Source organism: Otolemur garnettii, unplaced genomic scaffold, assembly GCF_000181295.1.
Source record: "Otolemur garnettii isolate 467f Iridium unplaced genomic scaffold, OtoGar3 scaffold00068, whole genome shotgun sequence".
Classification (NCBI taxonomy): Eukaryota; Metazoa; Chordata; class Mammalia; order Primates; family Galagidae; genus Otolemur; species Otolemur garnettii.
Genome location: NW_003852463.1, coordinates 3,350,580 through 3,366,332, shown reverse-complemented (window position 1 = coordinate 3,366,332; position 15,753 = coordinate 3,350,580). Strand labels below are relative to the sequence as shown.

The window sequence follows — 15,753 nt, the reverse complement described above, 5'->3', positions numbered from 1 at the left end:
ACTAATTTGCAGTCCCAACAGGAGTGTACAACTGTTCCTAACTCTCTGCATCCATGCCAGCATCTATTGATTGTTGACTTTTTAATAATGGCCTTTTTGATGTGAATAAGATGATATTTCATTATAGTTTTAACATGCATTTCCCCATACTGATGTTGAGCACTTTTTCAAATATTTTCAAGCCATTTCTATTATCTTCCTTTGAAAAACTTATGTTCATGTATTTTAACCACTTTTTGATGGAGTTGTTTTTTCTTTCTAGGTGATTTGTTTTGAGTTTTTTGTAGATTCTGATGTTAGCCTTTGGACAGATGTAAAGTTTGTAAATACATTCTCCCACTCTGTAGATCATCTGTTGACTCTGTTAATTATTTCCTTTGTTGTGCAGAAGCTTTTTAATTTAATAAAAGTCTCATATATTAATTTTTGTTACGCCTTTGGGGTCGTAGACAAATTCTTTGCCTAGACCTATGTTAATAAGAATTTGTCCTATGTTTTCTAGAAGAAAATAAGTTTTATGCCTTAAAGTCTTTTATCCATCTTGAATTAATTTTTGTACATGATGAGAGACAAGAGTCCTGTTTCATTCTTCTTTATGTGGCTATCCAATTTTCCTAGTACCATCTATTGAAGAGTGATACCTTTCTCAAGTGTTTGCTTGGTTAAAGATCAGTTGGTGTAGATATACCATTTTATTTTGGGGTTCTCTATTCTGTTCCACTGGTCTATGTCTCTACATTATACCAGTACCATGCTGTTCTGGTTACTATAGCCTTGCAGCATAATTTAAAGTCAGGTGATATGATGCCTTCAGATTCGCTCTTGTTGCTTACAATTGCTTTAGCTATTCAGGTTCTTTTTTGGTTCCGAAGGAAGCTTAGGATTTTTTTTAATGTCTGTGAAATAAGACATTGATATTTTGATGGGAAATGCATTGAATCTCTAAATCATTTGGGGCAGTGTGGGCATTTTAATGATGTTGATTCTACCAGTCAATGAGAATGGGATGTTTTTCCATTTGTTTCTATCATCTGTGATTTCTTTCAGTGTTTTATAGTTTTCCCTGTAGAGATCTTTCACCTCCTTGGTTAAGTATATCCCTAGGTATTCTACTTTCTTTGTACTTATTGTGAATAGCATTAAGTTTTTGACTTAACTATCACTTTGATTGTTACTAACTTGTGTGCACTGACTTTATAACCTGAAACTTTGCTGAATTTATTTCAATTCTAGGAGTCTTTTAGTGGAGTCTGTAGGGTTTATGTCAGCACCAGGGGTAGCTTGGCCTCCTCTTTCAGGATCTGAATATCCTTTATTTGTTTTCTTTCTCTTGCCTCATTCCTCTGGCTAGGACTTCCAATACTATGTTGAATAGAAGTGGTGACATTGCACAGCCTGGTCTTATTCCAGCTCTTAAGGGGAATGCTTTCAACTTTTCCCCATTCAGTATTATGTTGGCTATAGGTTTGTTATATATGGCTTTTATAATTTTGAGGTATTATAATTTAATTTTATTGATCCTTTCATCCTTTTTCATTTTACTGATCCTTTACCCTTTCTATGCCTAGTTTGTCGGGGATTTTTATCATGAAAGGATACTGGATTTTGTTGAATGGTTTTTTCTCCATCTATTGAGATCACAACATGGGCTTTGTTTTTGCTTTTATTTACATGGTGAATAATGTTTTTTTATTTTCTTATGTTCAGTTATCCTTAAATCCAAGGGAATGGTGAATTATCCTTTTGATATTTTTGAATTTGGTTTCCCAGTGTTTTGTTGAAGGTTTCTGAATCTGGATCTACATTCATCAGGGATACTGGTCTGTGGTTGTTTCCTTTCTGGCTTTGGTATCAAGATCATACTGGCTTCAGAGAAGGTGTTAGCTCTCCTTCTTGATGTTATGGAATAATTTCTGTAGAATATATACCAGTTCTTCTTTGTAGGTCTGACAGAATTCATCTGTGAATCTGTCTGAGGCAGGGCTTTTTCTTTGGTTAAGAAATTTATTAGTGCCTCCACATTGCTGCTTATTATCGGTATGTTCAGGATTTCTTCCTAAATCAAGTTTGGGAGTTTGTATGTTTCCAGAAATTTATCCATTTCTTCTAGGTTTTCTAGTTTGTTTGCATAGAAGTTTTTGTAGTGTTCATGAATAATATTTTGCATTTTAATGATATCAGTTGTAACATCTGTTTTTTTCATTTCTAATAGAGTTTATTTGAGTCCTTGCTCTTCTATTTCTGGTTAATCTAGCTGGTTGCTATAGATTTTGTTTTCTTGCCAAAGAACCAACTTTTTATTTTACTGATCCTTTCATTGCTTTTTTGGTTTCTATTTCATTTAGTTCCACTCAGAGCCCTATTTATTTATTTTCTTCTGATGACTTTAGGTTCGGTTTCATCTTCTTCTTCTAGCTCCTTGAGATGTTTAATTGGGTTGTTAGTTTGTGATCTTTCTTTCAAGGCATTTAAGGCAATGAATTTTCCCCCTAGGACTGCTTTTTCCATATCCTATAGATTTTTGAAAGCTCATGTCCCTTTTGTAGTTTAGATCAAGGAATCTTTCATATTCCATCTGAATTTCATCATTGACCAGGGATCATTCAGCAGCAGATTGTTTAATTTCCATGACTTTGTGTTGAATTAATTTCTAGTTTTACTCCACTGTGGTCTGAGAAGATACATGGTATGACTTTAATTTTTTTTAATTTTCTGAAACTTGTTTTGTGGCCTAAAATTTGCTCTATCTTGGAAAATGTCCCATGTGCTAATATGATCATATATTTAGTAGTTTGGGGGTAGAATGTTCTCTAAATGTCTGTTAGGTACATATGTTCTATAGTCTCATTTAACTCCACTATTTCTTTATTCACTTTCTACTTCAATGATCTGTCCAGTTCTGTCAGAGGGGGGTTGAAGTCCCCAGCTATTAAGATGCTACTCTTTATTTCTATGCTTAGAATCTGTGTGCTCCTGTGTTACGTATATATATTTAGGACTTTTATGTCTTCTCGTTGAATTACTCCTTTTACCATTAAATAATAATCATCTTTATCTTTTTTTACCATTGTTAATTAAAGTGTATTTTGTCTGATATGAGAATGGCTATGTCTGTTAATTTTTTAGTATCTATTTCCATGGAATATTTTTTTCCATCCCTTTACCTTAAATCTGGATGTCCTTGTGCATTAGATGTGTTTCCTGGAGATAGCAGATATTTGGATTGTATTTTTTTCATCCATTCAACTAGTCTATGCCTGTTAAGTGGGGCATTCAAAGTGGGGCATTCAGACAGTTCATGTTGAGTGTTAGTACTGACATGTGGGATGCTGTTCTGTTCATCATGTTGGGTGATAGCTTAACTGTTTTGTTTTCCTTCTTGTGCTATTGTTTTATAAGAATTGTGAGGTTTTAATTTGGGGGTATATTTACAGTGGTTTATATCTACCATGCTGTTCCATATATAATACACTTTTGAGCATTTCCTATAGTGCAAGTCTAGTAGTCTCAAACTCCCTTAGTGTTTGCTTATCTGGAAAAGTCTTCATTTCTTCATCATTTATGAAACTTATTTCTGCAGTATACAAAATTCTTGGCTGGCAGTCACTCTGTTTAAGAAAACTAAAAATAGGGCTCCAATCCCTTCTGTCATGTAAGGTCTGTGCTGAGAAGTCTGCTATTTGCCTGCTGGGTTTTCCTTTGTAGGTTAGTTGTTGCTTTTGTCTTGGCAGTTTGTCAAATTATCTTCTTCATTTTGACATTGGCCAGGGTGCTGATTAAGTGTCTTAGATATGTTCTTTTTGCCTGAATCTTTCCAGCATTTGATGACCATTTTTTTTTTCTTTTGAGACAGAGCCTCAATCTATCCCCCTGGGTAGAGTGCCGTGGCATCACAGCTCACAGCAACCTCCAACTCCTGGGCTCAAGTGAGTCTCCTGCCTCAGCCTCCCAAGTAGCTGGGACTACAGGCGCCTGCCACAACGTCCAGTTATTTTTTGGTTGCAGCTATCATTGTTGTTTGGCAGGCCCGGGCTGGATTCAAACTCGCCACCTTAAGTGTATGTGGCTGGTGCCTTAGCCACTTGAGCCACAGGTGCCAAGCCTTGATGACCATTTTGTATCTGGATATCTGAATCTCTGGCAATACCAGCTAAATTCTCTGCAAAAATTCCCTCAAATAGGTTTTCCCTGCATTTTCTTTTCCTCCCTCTGTGATACCTATAATTTATATATTGGCTGACTTCATATGGTACCATATTTCTCTGTGTGATTGCTCATTCTTCTTTTTTTTTTTCCTGTGCCTTCAACTGACTGGGTTAGTTTAAAACCTTTATCTTCAACCTCTGAGATTCTTCTGCTTGGCCTAGCCTATTGTAATTTATAATTTCCTAAATCAGCGGTTCTCAACCTGTGGGTCACGACCCACAGGAACTGTATTAAAGGCTTGCGGCATTAGGAAGGTTGAGAACCACAGCCCTAAATGACTCTTTCATTTCTTTAAGTTATGATATATACTTTCTAATGTTATCTATCTCTTTAGTGAGTTTTTCAAACTTTTCATGAATGTGCTGAGATTTCTGTTGTTGTTTCATTGTCTTGTTTTTCAACTTTCTTTACAATCCCATTCATCTTGTTTGACATCCATATTCTGAATTCCATTTCTGATGTTCAACAGTTTCTTTTGGTTGGGGTCCATTGCTATGGATCTATTGTGATCCTTTTGGGGTGTCAAACTAGTTTATTTTTTAATGTTGCCAGAATTCCTTTCCCAGTTTCTTCTCATTTGAAGAGTCCTATGCTCTCTTCTCTTAGCTTAGGACTGATAGGTTTGTGAGCACCTGTTCACCTTTGCTGGAAACTCTCCTACTTAGTAAAAAGGAGGAGAAATACCTGGATAGCACTTTTGTGTTCTACTCCAGAGGACTGACCCAGGAAAAGAAGATGCAGGAGAACCTATAACACAATTGTTCTCCTACATCATCCTATCTCCCTGTAATTGTCACAGTCCAAGCCAGTGTTGGGGGATATCCGTTCAGATTGGTGGGTTGCTCCCCAGGCTGCTATTAAAAATTTTGGCAGAGTATTGGGCAAGTCTCTTCTCCACAAAAATGGGTAATATGACTTGGCTGACCAGGTTGTGGGACTGCAGACAGCAATAGGGCATGCCATTGGACCCTGAGCAGTGCCTAAGCATGTCACAGCATTTTGGCTAGTATCTGGGTCACTCTTGGGATTTTGGCAGGAGCCTGCGTGTGGTATAGGATGTTGGCAGGCACATGGGTTGTGGCTAGCACCTGTGCAGTTTGCAGGACCTTAAAGGTACCTGAGCACAACACAGGATGACAGCAAGCAGTGAGTCAGGTCCTAGAATCTTGATTGATGCTGAGCATGTCATGGGACTACAGCCAGGGGCAGGATGGGTTATGGGAACTTGGAAGGTACCTGTGTGGGTGACAAGACCTTGGCTGATGCCTGAGCAGGACACAGAACCTTGGCAGGTGCCTGAGCCAGTCAGGGGTCTTGGCTTATGCCTGAGTGGGTTGTGGGACTGCAACCAGCAGCAGGCTGGCTCCCTGGGCCACAGGGGCTGGACCACCCACAACTGGTGAGGCCAGGATGATACATGGAGCCCTTCTGGGGAGTTGCAGTGGCTGGAGCTCTCACTCTGTCCAGGTCCTACTGTGGTAGCTGGTAAGTGTTACTCAGGTAGCAATGGCAGCACTACAGAAATCTCAACTAGTTTTAAACTCTGCATTTTATAAAGTATAACAATGACCAAATTAAAAAGAAGAAGGAGTGGGTAAATATCTATATTCATCTAGAAAAGGGTAAGTGGCAACTCTCTTTTACTACATCAAGGAGACATCACAGATCTACCCTTCAATATATTATCAAGGATAGCTGAGACCTAAAATATGATTCAAAATCTAATCTATTCCCTCATTTCCAATAGAATGATAAAAACTACAAATGACCTATTCAAACATGCTGTTGTTTATAAAATAAAATACTCTCTCCATAAACAACTGAATATTTTCAATTTATTGCTGTAGGCTACATCATCAAGTATATTGAGAAATTTTAATAAAATCAATGTGATGAACTTCAAAAGAACAAATATTGCAAATCATTACTGCTCTTTCATTCACAAAAGACAAAAGAAATTCAGATGTTCCTCAAGGCTTTGGTGACTGAAAGATAAAGATATTTTTTTAAATCTAAATACTTATAACACATTTGTTAATTTATAAGCTGTGAAGAAAGCCCTTTCTGTGATCATAATTCATATCATTGCCCAATTAGCCTTTTTCATGACACCTGTTAAAAATTATAAATATTCATACATAACATGACATCTTGCTTTACATAGTAAACAATCAGCCAAAGGCACTTGCAACATAATTTAGGTCATTAACTGAAGCAGAACTTTAAAACATCTTGAGCTTCAAATTTTATCCAAAATCGAGGGAAATATTCAAATAACAGAAAAATTTCTTCAAGTCTCCAAAATAAACCATCATACTCAGTATTTACTGAACATCCATAGAGCAAAACAAAAGTCAACTGCTCTGTTAAAAAAATAAAAAACAGTTTTAATCCTATGTTTCCATAAAGATGAAGGCTTTCCCTAAAATGATAGGAAACAATTAAGACCCTTGGCACAGAGAACCCTGTGTTTAACTGAATACTTGCAAAGCCATTGGAAAACCTATCATAAATCCAAGACCTACTTGCTTCATGGCAGTCTCTCCAATTTTGTCTGAATGCTTGCGGATGCTCTCCAGAAAATCTTTGAGATCAGACATAGAGACATCCTTTATTTCCTCTCGAAGTTTCGGGATGTTATCCACCATCACCTTGCAGAATCGATAGTGGCTTACTTGTGGCAGATAGGTATGCTCTAGATGTTCCAGAGTTTTCAGGGCAGGATAATGCCTACAAAAGGAATTAATCACCTTTAGCTCAACTTGGTCTTCTTTAGGGTTACAGATAGATTCCTCAGACAATATGGCTACCCTGATTTGGGTTTCCCTGTACCTTAAGACAAATCCAGTATTAATTTTTAATAAAAATATCTATTAAAAAATCAAATTATTAAAGCAATATGCTTTCAAAGACTAGTAAATTATAACGAAAAATAATTTTTTTTGCGACAAGATCTCACTCTGTCACCAAAAGCTAGAGTGCATCACCATAGTTTACTGTAACCTTAAACTCCTGGACTCACACAATCCTCCTACCTCAGCCTCCTATGTAGCTAGGACTACAGGTTCGCACCATCAAGCTCAACTAATTGTTTTTTATTTTTAGAGACAAGGTCTCACTGTGCTCAGGCTGGTCTAGAACTCCTGGCCTCAATTAATCCCCCTACCTAAGGCTTCCAAAGTGCTGGGATTGCAGGTGTAAGCCCTGATGCCCAGCTCAAAAAAGATTTTATCCAAAGAATGCATAAAACTCAGAATACCAATGAAACATAAAAAATAAAGAAAATTTTAAAATGATCACCTAAATGCCAAAAAAATCATCTTATAAAATGAAGTAGCCCCCCCCCTCTAAAAAATAGTAGTAGTAGCCAAGGCTAAACTTCCAACTGTGGCAGAGGGAAGAACTTGGAAAATCTATCCCCAAAACAAATGTAAAATAGACTAAACTATCCAAAACAGCCATTTTCAGGGCTCTGGAAACTAAAGAACAACCACAAATCAAGAACTGTTAATTCATGAAAATGACTCACAATGGGACTCTGTAGTATTCTACTTCCATCACCCTGCCCCTTCAATTTCTCTGCCCTGGGTCATTGGCCCTGGCTAGTCATGAAAACCAGCAGCTTCTCTCATATTAGGGCTAATATGATTTGGTGCAGAGGGTGAAAAATCCTTATCAAGTGGAATTGTTAGTAAAAGTAACAAACTCAGTAAAAAATAAATAAATGAAACCTCCAGTTCTACTGACCTAAAGTTGCAATCTAGGTTGGCATAAACAACAAACTGGAAACCAATCAGAAATTTTATAGGAAGGTTGTAGAAATAAGAGACCTATAGAATGGCTTGATAAGCTCTCTGCAAGTCTCTAGCTGATTAAAGGACTACACACACGTTCAAAGGACACCTAAAAGGACCTAAGCACTACCCATATTCTTAGCTTACTAGGTTTGTAGGCAGACATATAGAAGACCTTTGATGGTCTGGAACAGACAGACTTGGAAACTGCCTAACCCTCTCTCCTTGAGACAAAGTCTCAGTTTATTGACCTCAGTAGAGTGCCATGGCATCATACCTCACAGCAATCTCAAATGGTTACATTAACATGAGATACAAGAGACTTTAAGACAACAAATATTACTAATAACACAGAGGGACATTTCTTAATAATAAAAAGGATATTATCTGCTAGGTAGTAAAGCTTCTACATGTTTAAGCATAAGAGGACAAATAAAACTAAGATTGATAAAGTTGGTAAGGTAAAAACAAAATAAGTTATTAATAAGAAGAATATAAGAAGAATAAAGAGGAAACAAAAAACTAAAAAACATTATTTGTAATGTATATAAAGGATTAATAAACTTGAGGTTTTTTTTTTAAAAAAAGTCAATGAACAAAGAAAAGTCACAAAAAGAATAAAAAGAGGGCCAACATATAAAGTAAGAAGTTGAACTTATATGTGAAGTAACACAAATCAAAAATATAATTTTGTCACTTGAACTGACAAAGATTTCTTAAATGATCATGTGTATTATGTCAGGAGTTTCAATAAATGGGAATTCATACCCTGCTGGCAAACAAATTTTATTAATGACACAAGTTCACAATGAAGATTTTAGTAAAACAACTATTCTAAACAAATACATTTCTAAAACAGAAATGAGATGCACAAAAGTATGTATAAGCCTCTTAAATTGTAAAGCTATTTATATTAGCAAAAAAAAAGCTAACCTAGATGTCTAATAACAAGGAATTGATTAAATTTCTACATTATGATATATCATGGTAGTAAAATACTAATAAAAAAATTATTTCACAAACTAGATCTTATCACTTCTCACCCTTCTGGCTAAGATTAAGTATCACATCTATTCTCATAAGTTTAATTTCTGATACATTGTCTATCAGAGGACAACACATGAAACACATTTTTGCAGCAGGGAGATGAAACGGGAGCCTATCTCATCCACTGTACACATCAATCTGGCATTACAGTACCTCCGGGAACAGTGCTCCAATTAAAAAAACTGATCTTACAAGTATAATCATAATCATTTTTAAAATTATAAATATGTATACATGTATAAATTATGAATATATATGGATGTGACATATGTATATACAGAATACACACAAAAAAAAGTTCAGAGAGAGATATACAAAAATGTTAACCATGAGTTCCTTCCCTTGAACAGTAACATTATGAGTGATAAATTTTCTTCTTTATACTTTTAATTTCCATATTTCCCATGATATACTCAGAGTATAGAAAAAATTCAGTTCCATCTCAATAAATAAAAAAGAATTACAGCTATAATTCTTTGGACTTTAAGAGTGATTTTCACAGCAGAAACTCAAGTTTTTCTCGTTCCAATGAACTCAGTACTACAGACATTAAAGACTAGAGACTGGTTTTACTTGTTCTATTTCTTTGCCTGTTTTCCTTCATATGTTCCAAAAATAAAATCTTAGTCCAAATAAATGGAGGGAAGAAAATTCTATTCCTTCTAAATTTAGAAATAAAAGTACAAATATAGTTAAATCTGAAATAGTTGTTTTTATTAAAATTTTATAGGCTCAAGAACAATACAATTCACATGGTTTAATATAAACAGAATGGTGTTTATACTACAATTAGGTATGAAGAACTATGTGCAATAACATGCAGTTCCTCTAGAGAGAAACTTTAGAATGGATAGAAAGCCAAAAATTAAGCTAAAAAGATAAACACACTTTGGGGTTTAGTTATGTTTTGGAACATTGTTTATAAAATGAGAAAAATCCACCAACATTGCCTGCAGACATAAGGCATCTCTGATGAGATGCATGGCTCATGCTGAAAACATCTGGTCTGTCACATAGCTCCACATTTTTCAAGGCTAATTAGTACAAACCCCTATGTTTCCTGGTAACAAAGAATGTTACCTTATTTCCTCATTGTCCCTTCCCCTAACATACACATGTTCCTACTGTAATAAATCAATAAGATTATTCAAATTTCTTGTCTTTTAAATATGAGTAACAGGTTAAAGAATGACAGCCAATTAAACACCTGGATAGCAAACACCAAAAATAAAAAAACAATTTCTAGTAGCTCTGGGAATCCAAAACTAGACTTTCATGTTACTTTCGACAAGCTCCAAATATTATTAAAACTGAATGAAAAGCCAAATTCCTAATTTTCATTTGCACATATATATGCTCATTCTCTCCCCTCCTTCCATACAGGCTCCCTACCTAATAGAGATGAAAGTGGAAATAAAGAAAATAAAAGTAAAGAATAACAAGGAAGAATGCAGGAAAAGAGGACTAAATAATCCTATAAACTGAATAACTGAAATCAGAACAACTTATACATGGTTGAATGCATTAGTGAGAAGAGGAATGTTGATTCTAGGCAAAGTAAATTTTGATAGTTTCTCACCATGGTATGGAATTCTTTCCCAATGATGGTTTTTTTCATTGTAATAAGCGATCCTTCAGAGTAAATCACAAGTATGTATAAGAAACTTTTATAAATTTGGAGTACAAAATATGAAATAAAAGCTTTTACTGCAAGAAAATATTAGTGACTTTCCTAACCAAAGATCATCATTAGCAAATATTCAATCCTTCTCTGTGCTAGAGATAGAAAGATAGTTATCTTTTCTTTAGGAACATAAAACCCAGTAGTATAATCAGTATTTATAGCTTAAAAAAAAAAAAAAAGGTAAAATTTCAGCCATGAAAGTCTAACAAGGAACAGACATGATCTCCCTCTTTATAAACAAATAGAATACTGGGTAAAATACAAAAAACAACTGTTTTCAGACACTGAGCACTAGGCAACACAGAACTGTACCCCTAAAAAAAAGTAAAACAAACAAGGCAAGTTTAGTAATAACTTGGCTTATATACCTAAAGGTAATTTCTAAATCATGGACACAGCCAGGGAAAACGTAAATAGCTAGCTCATTAGCCTTGCTGACTTTATGAGTCAGAAATAGTAGTTCAGGAAAGTTGAGGTAGTTTGAAGTTTTGCAACACCTTTTTTCACCCAAAAAAGGAAGCAATACAAAAAAAGAACTACAGAAAACTACACAGGGGTCTCCTTTAATCTTCTGAGTACCAGCACAAGCATGAGAAAAGTAAAATTTCTACATGGAAAGTAGGGAAGGGGAGTGGAAGACGGAAGTGAGAGAAGGGAAGGGGAGATCAACCCAGGGTAATTTAAGATGAACACTTCAAGTAACTTAGACAAGGAAGAGAAATACTGGAACTATTTCTCTGTGAGGAGAAACCATGAAGAGTTCCCAGGGACTCCCAAATTATTCAGAGTAGATTACAGAGGGTCTTATTAGTAACGTCTTATTTAAAAGCTAAACATTCCTGGAATGAAGGCAGGCCTAGAAGAGCTTAAAAATAGGGTTTGAGCCAGGCACCTATAATCCTAACACTTTGGGAGGCCAAGGTGGCTGGATTGCTTGAGCTCACGAATTGAGACCAGCCTGAGCAAAAGCAAGACCCTATCTCTACAAAAAATAGAAAAACTGAGGCAAGAGGATCTCCTGAGCTCAAGAGTTTGAGGCCGCTGTGAGCTATGACATCACAGCACTCTATCCAGAGCAACAATTTGAGACTGTGTCTCAAAAAAAAGGGGGGGGGTTTGAAAATATCAGATAGATCTTTAACCTACTGAACTCTTTGCCAAAACAAAGCCCAATACACTCTTCAAAAAAAAAGCTAACCCCCCCCAAATCCAGATACTCATCAACATACCATAATATCCATTGTCCAATCAAAAATTACTAGACGTGATAAGAATAAAACTTAACCTATAACCAGGAAAAACAAAATTGATCTGCAGAAAAAGATCCCAAAATGCCAGAAGAGGCAGAATTAGCAAAGAACTACATGACAACAAATATTAGAACTATGTATTTAAAGAAATACACAAAAATAATAAGGGAAATAAAACATAGAAAACTAAATGTAACTTCTGAATATGAAAAGTATATTATCTGAAATGAAAATTCACTGCATGGGATTAAAACATTATACACTGTAAATGAGAGAGAATGAGATCAGTATATTTGAACACAGTAATAAAACCATTTTCAAAGGACAAAGAAAGACTCAGATAAATAAAATAGATCTTCAAGTCACCTGTGGGATTATATCAAGCTGTCTGTCCATCACAGATATAATTAAAGCTTCAGAATGAAAAGACAGAAAAATGTTCAGAAAACTAATGTCTGAATATTTCCAGAATTTATAAAAACTGCAAACCCACAAATCCAAGAAGCCAAATAAACCACAAGCAGATAAATACACACGTGTACACGTATGCACACATATTTGCACCAAATCAAATTGCTGGATACAAATGATAAAGATAAAAGCTTTTAAACAGCTGGCAAAAGTCATACTACCTCCAGAGAGACAAGGGTAAGAGTGTTTATATTCATCTCCTCAGAAACCACACAAGTCAGAAGAAAACGAAATGATATCTTATTAATTAAGATAAATAAATCTATAAATCTACAATTCTATATCCATCAAAAATATTTTTCAGAAATGAAGATGAACACTCACACAATTGCTATAATCAAAAAGATAGACAATAATAAGTATTGACCAGGATGTACAGACATTAGAATGTCCATATGCTACTGCTGAGGAGACAAAAGGTATAGCTGCTTTGGAAACAGTCTAGCAGTTCCTCAAAAGGATAAAACACAGAGTTACCCTATGACCCACCAATCCCACTTGTAAGTATATTTCTGAGAAAACTGAAAGTGCATGCCTCCACAAAACCTTATAAATGAATATTTATAGTAGTATTACTCATAATAGCTAAAAAGGGAAAATAACCCAAATTTTCATCAAGAAAAGATAAAATGTGGTATACTCATACAATGAAAGAGTATACCGTTATAAAAAGGAATAAAGTAACAATACATGCTATGACATGGCTTAATCTTGAAAATTTTATGCTACATGGAAAAATTTAGACACAAAAGGCCACATAGTATATGACTCCATTTATATAAGATATTCAGAACAAGCAAATCTATGGATATAGATTAGTGATTAGAGAGTAGTTTAGTGGGTGTCAGGGCTAAGGAGAAAGAGAAATGAGCACAAGATTTCTTTGGGGGGATAATAAAAATGTTCCAGACTCAGGTAGTAGTAATGATGGCGCAATACTATGAACGTACTACAAACCACTGAATTCTGCGCATAAAAATGTTATAAAATATAAATTATAACTCAATTTTTTTAGATGAGGATGAAATAAAGACTTCATATATATTGTATTTGTTTGTCTACCAGTAAGATGCTTATAAAAAAAGAAATATTGTATTTCTAAGAGAATTCATAACCAGCAACTGACCTCACAAGAAATATCGCAGGAAAATATGATAGGGAAAAATAACACCAGATTAAATAAAAAGTGCAAGAAGTGGTAAATATGTATGCGAACAAAATATTTTTCTCTTATTTTTTAATTTCCTCAAAAAGTAAAAGATTATTTATAACAAAAATGAACATATATTGTAGGCATTATACCATATAGCATAATAATACAACATACTATAATATCCATTCTGCCTCTCATAATATCTAATTCTGCGTCTTCTGGCATTTTGTGATCTTTTTCTGCACATTGATTTTGTTTTTCCTGGTTACAGGTAAGTTTTATGCTTCTTATCATGTCTATTAATTTCTGATTAGATAATGGATATTATGGTATGTTGATCCAACAGATCTCCTGTGGATATAAACCCTAGATTCACAGAAATGGCATCACCTGGGAGTTTAGTAGAAAATGCAGACGAAGATAAAAAGAAAGCATGTCATTATACATATCTCACACTGTGTGTGATTTAGTACAATACTAAAGATCCACTGTAAGTTAAATGTATATATTATAAAGCTAGAATCAAACACTAAGAAAATAAAATATAGTCAAATCTCTGTATCCACACAGGTTCGACATCCATAGATTCAACCAGCATGGATCAAAAATATTCAGAAAAAAATAAAAAAGTAACAATACAACAATTTAAAATAATACAAATTAAAAACATAGTGTAGTTTTATTTCCATATCATTTACATTGTATTAGGTATTATAAGTAATCTAGAGATGATTTTAAAAGTATACAAAAGGACATGGATAAGTCATATGCACACCACAGTATTTTCTATAAGGGACTTGTGCCTCTATGGATTTTGTTATCCATGGGGTCCTGTAACAAATACCTTGAGGATACTGAGGGGGCAACTGTAAAACAAAGAGATATAGATAATAAAGCATTAGTAAATATAAAATGAAATCCTAAAATATAGTCAACTAATTGAAAAGACAGGAACAAAAAGAATAAAGAACAGGTAAGACAAATGAAAAATAAATTAGAATATAGTAGATTTAAACTCATTATTGATAACCACATTAAATCTAAGAGATCTATATAATGTAATTTAATAACAGAGACTGTCAAACAAGACAATCTGTTTTTTAAAACAGCAAGCTCATTCTACAAAATAACTGGCCTATAATCTTCAAAACTAGCAAAAGCATAAAAATCAAGGAAAGAATGAATATAGTTCTAGACTGAAGAAAACAAGAGATAAGACAGCTAAATGCAATACATGACTGGAACTGAATTATTTTGCTATAAGGAACATGAATGAGACAACTGGCAAAACTTGAATTGGGTAAGAGGATTAGAAGCTAGTAATACATACATCAATGTTAATTTCTTTTCTCTATAGGAGAATGTCTTTATCTGTAGGAAATCACACTAGAGAATTTGGCAAGGATGGTGCATCATTTTAGCAACTTACTTTCAACTGGTTCAAGAAAAAAACACATTTATATTGAACTTAAGAATGTTTAGAATTAAAAATTCTTGAAACCCACAAAAAAAATTTGATTATATCAAAACATAAACCTACCATTCAACAAAAAATATTAACTTTACAAATTTAAGAGATAAATCACATCCTAAAAGATAGTATTTGCAACATATAACAGGAAAAGGCATCCAGAGTATATAATGAATTCTTATGTATGAAAAACAAAACAGCAGACAACCTAAGAGACAAATAGACAAAGAAGAGAGAAAACCCCAAATAATAAAAAAGTGAAAAATGATAATAGTGATCTTCACTTCACAATCATGAGGCTGGCAAAAATAAGAAGTTTGACAATATAGATATTACCAAGAGGTAGAATAACAAGACGTTCCTTAAAATGACAGTGAAAGAGTAAATGGGTAAATCATTTTAGAGAATAGTAAAATCAAAGGCATTTATATCCTTTCCTTTTTTTTTTTCTGACTTAAAGCATTTAATCTTAATCTGAAGTACATCACGCAAGATTAAAATGGAAGGGATATACTAGGTAAAAACAATCATGGTAAGAGGTAAGAAATATTCTTTTTTTTTTTTTTAGTATGTCTGCTATGTTTTTCTTTTTTTTTTTTTTTTAATTGAATGGTAACTGTGTACATTAATACACTTCTGGGGTACAGTGTGGTGTTTTCACAAACAATCCGAAAAAC

The 15,753-nt window shown here is 34.2% G+C and overlaps 1 protein-coding gene and 1 non-coding gene across 3 annotated transcripts in view; one reads left to right on the top strand and one right to left on the bottom strand.

Moving 5' to 3' along the window:
* Window positions 1–15,753, bottom strand: part of EXOC6B (exocyst complex component 6B) — a 615,941-nt gene that overhangs the window by 481,294 nt on the left and 118,894 nt on the right. For both annotated transcript variants that reach the window (XM_003793416.3, XM_023515268.1), the window contains exon 6: window positions 6,732–6,936. In XM_003793416.3, the coding sequence (XP_003793464.1) occupies window positions 6,732–6,936 (205 nt within the window). The remainder of the gene's footprint in view (window positions 1–6,731; window positions 6,937–15,753) is intronic.
* On the top strand, window positions 9,032–9,222 carry LOC111726520. The gene has a single exon (XR_002774281.1). It is a non-coding gene; the product is annotated as a U2 spliceosomal RNA (small nuclear RNA).